Source organism: Oryza sativa, chromosome 4, assembly GCF_034140825.1.
Source record: "Oryza sativa Japonica Group chromosome 4, ASM3414082v1".
Taxonomy (NCBI): Eukaryota; Viridiplantae; Streptophyta; class Magnoliopsida; order Poales; family Poaceae; genus Oryza; species Oryza sativa.
The window spans coordinates 35,585,172-35,595,530 of record NC_089038.1 but is presented as its reverse complement, the minus strand read 5'-3'; the positions used below and the strand labels follow the sequence as shown (position 1 = coordinate 35,595,530).

Genomic DNA, 10,359 nt, shown 5'->3' with positions numbered 1-10,359 from the left:
AGAGCCGGTGGGGCCGGGCCGACAGAGCTGGACAAATGCAGACGGAATGGGGGAAGGCCGGGGCCCACTAGGTTTTGCCATGTCCCAGGAATCAGTGGGCCCGTTGGTCTGACGCCGACGTTAAGTTCGTCCACACACCCATCGAACCCGAACAAAAGCAGTTCATCTCAAACTTGAAACTGAAAGCAGCAAGCAAGCAAGAATTCGTTCGTGTGTGCGCATGCAGATGCAGGCACCTCCGCATCATGATGCATTCATGTAACGCTTTCTTTCTCCACCCCACACGGCCACGTCGCTCTCTCCTCGATCTCTATAACTCTTTTCTATATCTGCACCTGCGCGTGTGCCAATGGACCGATATCAACTTTTCCGTTCCATTGCCGTCGTAGCAGTATTATATTTTGCCTTTTGCAATTGTGTGCAGGTAGGTAGGCGTGATTAGCTTCTTTTCTTTTGTTTGTTTGGCACACATTAAAGCTAAAGAAAACCAAGCTTAAAAGCGATCGACTTTGTTTCTTCTTCACAAGAGAAGAGAATGGATTATGTGTGCCTGCTACTGCTCTGCACTGCATGCCTTGTTGCTTGTGACATTTTCGGTTAATTTTCGATCAGCGCCAATTCAAAGGCAGAGCGCGTAGTAGTGACATCCGCTCATTCCAAAGTCAGATTTACTGCGTTCCAAAAAAGAAAAAAAAAGGGTCAGATTTACTGAGCTTTTGCTTTGGAGAGAAGGAAAGCCTCGAGTTTGTTCATGTTGTGCCTTGACAGGATTGCAGTTAATCTGAGAATCCGTCGGTCGTCTTCCTTCCTCCGAGTCCGACGACGAGAGAAGAAGCAAATTCGAGGAGAGAGCGGAGGGAGGCTGTCCTCCTCTTTATTTATTGAAGGAAAGAGGCAGCAGAAGCACTCCCTGCACGACCCCACTCCCTCTCCACTCCACCACCTCCTCCTCCTCCACTCCCCACCTCGCCGCCGCAAGCGCCCGGCCGCCACCACCACCGCCGCCGCCCTCTTCGTCTCTCTATCTTCAATCTTCGCCTACCTTGTCTCCTCCATTCTTCAACCTTGGCTTCCTTCCATTTCGGCGCCACTATTCTTTCTTTTTCTTTTCTTTTCCTTTCTTTTCTGAGTCGCTGTGTTGGAAGCCAGCCTTGGAGGCATTCATGAGCGCCCGACGACCAGCTCCATGATGACCGGAGGCCGCCGATGGAATGGCAGATCCCGTCGATATCGACAAGGTACTCTCCCTCTCCCTCTCCCTCCCTCCCTGCACCCGCCGCTGCCTCCATCTCTTCGCGCCTTTTACCACCTTTCTTTCTCCCCCATCTTATACCTTGCGTGCTGCTAAATGCCGGCAACTATCATTGATTGCTGCAACCAAAGCTCTAGCCTTTCCTTCGCTCCGACAATCTCTGTCGTTGTAGCCTTCTTGCTGGTGTTGTTGTAGATTCACCGCGGATTATTGAGGAACACGCACTTTTGACTTTTAATTCAATGCCAACAATCACAACGTGGGTTGCATGAATGTAGCCAATGCTGCCCCTGCTCTCTCAAATGTTGGCCTGCCTATTTGCATTTGGAGATCCTTCCAGGGTTATGCTTACTGCAATGCCCAATTTTGGGAGGGGAAAAAAATCTGTTCTTTTATTTTTTTAAAAAAAAACATAAATGGAAGGGGAAATTGGGAACGAACAAAAGAAAGGTTTGTCAAGTTCCACTCCACATACTTCGAAATTTTCGATGTGCAATTGCAAACCGCCGATTGAGCTGTGCTGAATTCAATTATTAGTCGGATGGAGGATTGTTACTTTCACTGGAGAATGCTGTGGCTTATCGAGTTTGAGGCTTTTTTTTTTGTTTACCGAAAGAGTTTCAGGCCTTGTTCCCCCTGCTCGAATTATCTTGTGCTATGCACAGATATAGAAAGGAGGAGAAGCTGGTGCATTAGATTAGTTTCTATATATCAAGTTGAATTGATGCTTATCGTTTCTAGTTGCCATTCCTTTCTTTTTTATGGGATCCTATTCTTATGGGGTCTCTGATGTTTTGATTTTACTCTTATTACTCCTTTTTTTTAAAAAAAAAATCGTTACTCTCTCTGGATAATGAAAACGACAGAATCCCTGCCTTCTTGCTAAAAAGAATCATGAAGTTGAATTTCAGGGTCTTGTTTACCTACTTGGTTCAGTGCTTAAGATAAATAATGTGTGCCATTTGTGTGAGAGACATACAACTAGTGATGAACTCAGTTTTGTCTTCTTCTTTTTTTTTGTTAGGAGTTAGCACTATCTCACAAATCTCATCATTTAAAGCATCACTATCTGGGCAGGTTGTGTGATTGTGTCCTAGAAATCTTGACGATCAGGAAAAAGATTTTGAGTAATCTTGATTATATGTATATGACTGCGATGTCTGCTTTCCTTCAGATAGATCCTACTCTTGTTTTGGAATCTGGATAACTGGGTTCTTGGAGCTAACCAAAATATCAAAATCAAAATTTTAACAATGTCAAAATGCAATGGAGAAAACAAAGGGACAGGCAGACACTTCCATTAGTTACTTTTGTTTTGAGGGAATAGACAAGAAGACACTTGGAATTTTCCCATTAGCATTGATGCTATCGAAGTTTTAATTGTCAATTACATTTCCAAGAAAATGTTCTAAACTCTAGTGATCTGTTATTGAAGTTTTTTGCTAATGTTTTACCAATGTTCTGCACCAGTTACTCTGCTTCATAATTCTGTTCGTCCTAATGCATCTGGCAGGCACTTATTGCTTTAAAGAAAGGCACCCAACTGCTTAAATATGGTCGCAAGGGGAAGCCAAAATTTACTCCCTTCAGACTATCAAATGTAAGTTTACTGTCTTGTGCAACCTTTTTTGATAAAGGTGATCTCAAAGTACGGTTTTGAATTCCACAGTTCCAGCCTGAAATGTGGATGGGATTTCTTTTTTTTTAAAAAAAATATCTAGGTCCATATTATGTTGTTTATGGTGCTACTTACCCAAGAGTACAACCATTGGAGCAGAAACCACTTAAATTATTGACAGCTAGAAAATTTATGACATATTAATATGAAACTGAGAGCAATGCAACTTCCATTTGTAGTTATTATATGTACTTACGCAACTTTCTTTTTCATGCTCCACAGGATGAATCAACACTAATTTGGGTCTCAAATAACAAAGAGAAAAGTTTGAAGCTATCATCTGTGTCTAGAGTTCTCTCGGGACAAAGAACAGTAAGGACTTACTTTTTAACTATATGGCAATTTGTTTCATGCATTTGATCTTCAACCTGTTTCTTTTCAGTTGGTTTTTCAACGTTTTCTGCTCCCTGAGAAGGACCATTTATCCTTCTCACTCATATATAATGATGGCAAGCGGTCTCTTGATCTGGTATTACAACAAGGATCAATTGAACTTTATTTCTTCTCTTTCATTTCTGAATGAATTTCATCTAATGAGCCCTAATCTTGTTTCAAAGATCTGCAAGGATAAAGTTGAGGCAGAAGTATGGTTTGCAGGCCTTAATGTATTGATATCTCCTGGACAGCATGGATCCCAACACCAACACATTGATGGAATACGCAACGGTGCCCTGTCTTTTGAGGTAAACTCTCTTCAACACAGACCACTTTGTGAATATATCATTGTTTGAGTCATGATTTCACATCATCATTACAGCTTTTTTTTTTAAGAAAAAAGAAAAATCTTTGGGCAGAACGCTATCAGTATTTCTAGCAACCTCAGTTCAAAGTTTCTGTCTGTACACTGTGTTCAACTCTTGGGTCATTATCCACCACCTATGCTCTAGTAGCTAGTACAAGTTATTGTTGTTGACGAAATTCCCACATGCATTGCTAGTAGTAATACGCATTATCCATCATGTTCTGAGAACTAGCCTAGCATCTAGGAACATCTCATAGAAGCAGAACCACAGTTTTGATTATTCTATCCAATTGAGCTTCTTGTTTGATTACCAACTTTTTGTTTGGTGCACTTTTGGCCTAAGCTATAGGGTTACATGCATATTTATATTATTGTTTTACCTAGTTCATTCAACATGTTCTTTTACTTTATCTTGTTCATTCAACATATTTTTTATACATCATATTATCTTGTACTGCTGCTTGTATGTTAAATAACCAATAATGCATTCCTGTGGTTTATTAACTGTCAAGAACATGCTCCATATCTATTTTCAACCGAATGATCTTTCAATTGTTAATCCCATGTAAAATAGATGAACCTCACAGTTACATCATGGCATGCTATGCTTCTGATTTGTTTTTTGTTTAAATTGCTTACAGTGTGGCAGAGATAGTAGCCTAAGCAGTAGCTCTGCTTATACAACGGATTCCTTTGAGAATAAGTTGAGCTCAGCGAATTCTGCCAAGGATCGTTCTTCAGGAGAATTTACATATTCAGAAAGGACAGATGTGTCAGATATGCAAGTGAAAGGTGCTTCTTCAGACATTCGAATCAGTGTTTCCAGTGCTCTCAGCACATCCAGCCATGGTTCTGGAGATGATTCTGAATCTTTTGGAGATGTTTATGTATGGGGGGAAGTCATGTGTGACACTACTTGTAGGCAAGGATCTGACAGTAATGCTTACTCTGCTACTGCAGCTACTGATATTCTTGTACCGAAGCCCTTAGAGTCAAATGTAATGCTTGATGTCAGTTATGTGGCTTGTGGTGTGAAGCACGCGGCACTGGTTACTCGACAGGCAGAGGTATTTACATGGGGAGAAGAATGCAGTGGCCGTCTTGGTCATGGGGCCGGCACAAGCATTTTTCAACCACGTCTTGTTGAGTCATTGTCTATCTGCAATGTCGAAACAATTGCCTGTGGTGAATTCCATACTTGTGCTATCACTGCAACTGGTGACCTTTACACCTGGGGAGATGGTACCCACAACGCTGGACTCCTTGGTCATGGAAGTAACGTGAGCCACTGGATTCCAAAAAGAGTTTCAGGTCCTTTGGAGGGCCTTCAGGTGTCAGCTGTTTCTTGTGGCACATGGCATACTGCTTTGATAACCAGTTCTGGAAAATTGTACACGTTTGGTGATGGCACATTTGGAGTCTTAGGTCATGGAAATAGAGAAACTATTTCATACCCGAAAGAAGTGGAGTCATTGAAGGGTTTGAGGACAATTTCTGTTTCATGTGGGGTGTGGCATACTGCTGCTGTTGTTGAGGTTATCATGGCACAGTCAAATACTTCATCTGGAAAGCTATTTACATGGGGTGATGGAGATAAATATCGCCTTGGGCATGGTGACAGGTCTTCAAAACTGAAACCAACCTGTGTGCCTTCATTAATAGATTACAATTTCCATAAGGCTGTGTGTGGTCATACTCTAACAATTGGATTGACTACTTCAGGCCATATATTTACTGCTGGGAGCTCTGTGTATGGACAGCTTGGCAATCCCAATAATGATGGAAGGTATCCACGCCTAGTTGAAGAGAAGCTTGGTGGTGGTGGTGTTGTGGAAGTTGCGTGTGGAGCTTATCATGTTGCGGTATTGACACAGAGCGGTGAAGTCTACACATGGGGTAAGGGTGCAAATGGAAGATTGGGTCATGGTGATATTGCAGATCGTAAGACACCTACATTTGTTGAGGCTTTAAGGGATAGGTCTGTAAAACGCATCGCTTGTGGATCAGGCTTCACAGCTGCAATTTGTCAACATAAATCGGTGTCTGGGATGGAGCAGTCTCAGTGCTCATCATGCAGACAGCCATTTGGGTTCACCCGAAAGAGGCACAACTGTTATAACTGTGGATTAGTACACTGCCATTCCTGCAGTTCAAAAAAGGCTCTAAGAGCAGCATTGTCCCCTAATCCTGGAAAGCCATATCGCGTATGTGATTCATGTTACCTGAAACTAAGTAAAGTTTTGGATTCTGGAATCGGTCATAACAAGAACAATACGCCTCGCATACCAGGTGATTCCAAGGCTGATAAAATGGACTCAAAGGGAAACAGAGTTGCATCCGCTAATAGCTCAGATATGATCAAGAACTTGGATGTGAAGGCAGCAAAGCAGACAAAGAAGTATGACTATCCACCACAGTTCCCTGCGATTTTGCAGCTGAAGGACATCCCTTTCATTGGGGCTGCTGACCAGCAACCTAATGACTCCACATATAGTTCACCTTTGTTGAGGCTGCCAAATCTGAATTCTTCTAGTTCCTTGTCCTCAGAAAGCTTTGATATTCTTAGAGATGCAAATGAACTTCTGAAGCAAGAGGTTCAAAAACTAAAAGAAGAGGTATTCTATATTCTAATTTTTTGTGGTAATAACTAAAATATCCGGGGAATGCGTCCTTATGCTTATCTATTATGCAGGTTAACAGCTTGAGGCAGCAACGTGAACAGCAAGATGCAGATTTGCAGAAATCAGAGGCAAAAGCTCATGAGGCCATGACCCTGGCCTCTGAAGAAGCATCCAAATCGAAGGCTGCAAAGGATGTTATTAAATCACTAACAGCACAGGTGATTTTCCGAATTTATTATTGCACGTCTTAATGTTAAATTGGCTCTAGCTGCATATTATCTGCCAGTTTCTTCACTTACCTTATTTTTACTTTTATTTTTGCATTGCTCATTCATTGAAACAAAACGTTGGTAAGCTTAATTTGTGACATGGACAGTTAAAATGGCACTAATTTCAGTTCTTATCAACAGCAACCTTGTCTCTTATATGTGCCTTTTGCTCCATGCACCCACACGTGCTTGGAGGTGCATTCAGCCCCTATAAAATGATTGCATATTCAGTTGATATGGATGTTTCTGCTCATCTCATTGTTGATCCTAGTTGCACCTTGCTAGTAGTCATAGATACTAGGGGTGAATAAACCAAGGTAAACCTGATTTGTTCTTTTTCTACTGCTACTGCCTAGCTGTGCTTTCTTCAGTGGAACAGTGACAACTGTGCTTGTAGATAATTGCATATAGATAATTATATAAATCACATATAGATAGTTGCATGTTCTGGACTTGTTATATCCCCAACTGGATAATATAGAAATTAAAAACACTCCCCATTTTTGCAGCTAAAAGAAATGGCTGAAAGGCTTCCTCCAGCATCATGTGACACGAAGCAAACACGGCAGCCTTATCTACCTGGTGGTGCAGTTTCTCCTGATACAGGGAGAGAAAACCAAAAGAGATATGAGCCAGGCAGCTTCCAGTACCCACAAACACCTACTTCTGTTGCATCGGCCCGGTTTAATGGGTTCCTTGCTCAAGCCCATCAAATAAGTGAACCCAATGGTAACACGATGGTTCCACATGACAGCAGGCATGAAAACAATGGCAACACTAAGGAGTTCCCAGTTGCGCAGCAGATGACCAATGGTGGGATGACGGGGTATCGCCCAAGAACAGAAGATCATGATCGGCGGGAAACAGAAAGGTTCCAAATAAACCTCCATGGTTTCAACATGAGAGGTTCTAGCTCACCCAGCAACCAAGTCGAAGCTGAATGGATAGAACAATACGAACCAGGGGTATACTTAACACTAGTTTCTCTTCGTGATGGAACCAAGGAGCTGAAAAGAGTGCGGTTCAGGTAACCAAGATTCGCTACTCCTAAAGAACATATTTTATTTTGTTTTCTCTAAGCTCTAACTTGTGAAATGCGTGCCCTGAATAAGAGTAGCCTGACATGGAGGTCGAATTGTTTACAGCCGGAGAAGATTTGGAGAGCATCAGGCGGAATCATGGTGGAATGACAACCGTGAAAAAGTGTACGACAAATACAACGTGCGGGGAACTGATCGGATTTCTTCAGTGATGACAGCGTAGTGTGATAATACCAGCTAGAAGCTAAATTCTCAAACTGATTCAGATCTCAGAAGAGATCTTTTTTTCCCTCGCCTAAATGTATTTGATGATGCTCTCTTCCTGACTATCTTCTCCTGTACTATTGTTGTATAGAAGGAATCAGAATTGATGATGTGTCGTATGAATAGGGTAATACAGTGCAGTGAGGTTGCTCTGTTGACCATGATACGAGGCTGTGTATGTCTGTATGTATATTCGTGGGAGTTAGTGGACGAGTCTTGAGCAAAAGCTCCTTCATTTACATGAATGAAACGGAATGCTCTTGGAAGTGGACGATGGGTTTCTTGATCTCAAATGTGTGCTACCATACGTCTGAAATGAGTATGAGGAACTGAAAGATTATCATGAAATGCTGCTTTTGTCTGAACTCTGAAGCGCCGAAATGTCGGTTCTAGTTGGTACTAATGCACTGCCCAAGGATTCCGTTTGTGGACGTGAATATCACAAAGAAGGGAGGAATTCAATTAAGCAATGGCACCACAATAAATGTGTAGATGCATTTGGTGTTAATTGCAAGTGAAGTTTGGCGTCGTGGAAATGTAATCTGATAAGGTTGGAATTTGCCTTTTAGCAAGAGAGGTCGGCGAAAGGGTGACGCGGCTCCATCTCAGACTGATGAGAGCAGCTATACAAGTATGCATGCGATGCGATGTCAATTTTCATCATCCAAAACAGAAAGGCCTATATATATGCTCCCGTAAAGTAGATTATGGATCAGGTAAGGATGACGACGCAAGCTCGATTCCTTAATTGGATAGATCCTGCAGCTATATACTAGTAGTAGAACTAGATTGATTCATAAAGATTGGTTATCTGCAGTGCTGGACTTCACCGAAAATTCGATTCTATTCGATGGCTGGTGATGGAAGGAACGCACCTGCTAGTAGCTTGTTTCACTAGCAGAGAAAACTGAGCTTGACTATTGCTGTGCATCAGTCAGCCAAGCAGGCAGCCTAATGGCAAGGCTCCTTTCTCTGAAATGAAATGAAATGCTTGCTCAGTCGTCGTTCTCTGTCCACACCGGTGCAGAATGTCCACTGGCCGCCGGCCACCGCACTGATCTTGTTTGCTGGCAACGACGACGACAGCCGATCGAGGTTTCGAGGAGATGCATAGCACAGCAGCAAGCAAGTCGTCCTCTCCCCAAGAAATGAACCCAAAGGTGCAGTGCAGGTTCCATCCCAACATTCCAGGGCAAGCCTGCCTATTCTGCCAGTCCAGTCCCCTGACTGCCAGCCCAGCAGCCAAAATGAACTGAACCGTCGGCACGGCACGGAAACATTGAGCAACAGTCAATCGATTGGCCTTTTTCTTCCTTGTCATCCATCGCCGTTGGCACTCCATCCTCGTGAAACATCGCCTCACACCTGGCCCCCAGACCGATCGACCTATACGCAGCCAAGCACAAAGATTTCACTCCAATCAGCACAAAGCTCGTACTACTCCTGCCTAGTAGTGCCTCTACCCATGGTGAGGTAGAGGCAGACTGGAAATTTAAAGGGAGGAAGTCCCATCGATCGATTGGAACTGATCTGACAATTACTCCAGAAATCCACACTACCTACCCGACTCATGACACGCACTTGCACAGTACTGGCTGATAGTATTATTCACTTGGAGGCTTGCATTGCAGCGGCAGGTCACGTCGTCTCAAAAGGAAATAAAGATTGTGGCCATATACTATCCCGTCCCTGCTGAATTCTCACCAATTAAAGACAGTTTTTCACTCACCAAATCACTCCAAGCTGCCTGGCACACAACACTCGCCACCACGATGGTACTACAAATCAAACACATAAAAATAATTGAAGGTACCTGCATTGCATTTCATGACCTATCAGTTGTCAGTTCTACTGCTACTGCAAATACTCTTTGGCAACCAAAACAGCACGAGTAATATTTCTTTTTCCGATTGCGGGCAGCATCGATTGTAGTACGACACACTTGCCCTCGCTGAGGGCCACTTTGATTCAAAGTAAATTTATAGAAATTTTAAAGGATTTTATTCATATATGAATTTTTTTCTGTATACCCCTTTGAATCAAAGGAATGGATCATATGAAATCCTATGAAATTCCTATGGAATATCTCTTCTCATGTAAATTTTGGAGGAAATTTAACATGAGTTAGAACCTCATGGAAAGAATACTTTGAGTCTTTATCTCTCCATAAATTCCTATGTTTTTCCTGTGGCCCAATCAAACAAGCATTCCTATATTTTTTCTGTGTTTTACGATCCTCTGTTTTACACTTGCATTCATGTTAAAATCCTATGTTTATCATATTCCTCTGTTTTTTTATTCCTGTGATTCAAGGGGGCACTGAATAGTGAATCCGTCGTGTAACCGAAGAAAATAGAGTTGACCTTATAGTAGGTACTGACTTGCTCTCATCATAACACAAAAGCTAGTACTACGAGTAGTAGTAGCAGCTGTTTCAGACTTTCAGCACCGAGACGGGATGTTCAACAATGCTCAGCAGGGGTACGTCGGTGA

General features: G+C 42.5%; 1 protein-coding gene across 1 annotated transcript; it reads left to right on the top strand.

The window, feature by feature from the left end:
• Window positions 1–864: 864 nt before the first annotated feature.
• On the top strand, window positions 865–8,137 carry LOC4337469 (PH, RCC1 and FYVE domains-containing protein 1). The gene is made up of 9 exons (XM_015781649.3): window positions 865–1,238; window positions 2,766–2,852; window positions 3,153–3,242; window positions 3,313–3,399; window positions 3,488–3,613; window positions 4,314–6,287; window positions 6,365–6,511; window positions 7,072–7,589; window positions 7,708–8,137. Exons 1-9 carry the CDS (start codon window positions 1,212–1,214, stop codon window positions 7,823–7,825), a joined length of 3,174 nt encoding a protein of 1,057 aa, XP_015637135.1. The 5' UTR covers window positions 865–1,211; the 3' UTR covers window positions 7,826–8,137.
• Window positions 8,138–10,359: the final 2,222 nt, after the last annotated feature.

What these genes read in the sequence shown, in the direction of transcription:
- LOC4337469 (XM_015781649.3), top strand. Translation starts at nt 1,212, where the DNA reads ATGGCAGATCCCGTCGATATCGACAAG. An exon ending in ACGGTGCCCTGTCTTTTGAG is followed by an intron (nt 3,614 to 4,313) that starts GTAAACTCTCTT and finishes AATTGCTTACAG; the next exon opens with TGTGGCAGAGATAGTAGCCT. An exon ending in TTCAAAAACTAAAAGAAGAG is followed by an intron (nt 6,288 to 6,364) that starts GTATTCTATATT and finishes TCTATTATGCAG; the next exon opens with GTTAACAGCTTGAGGCAGCA.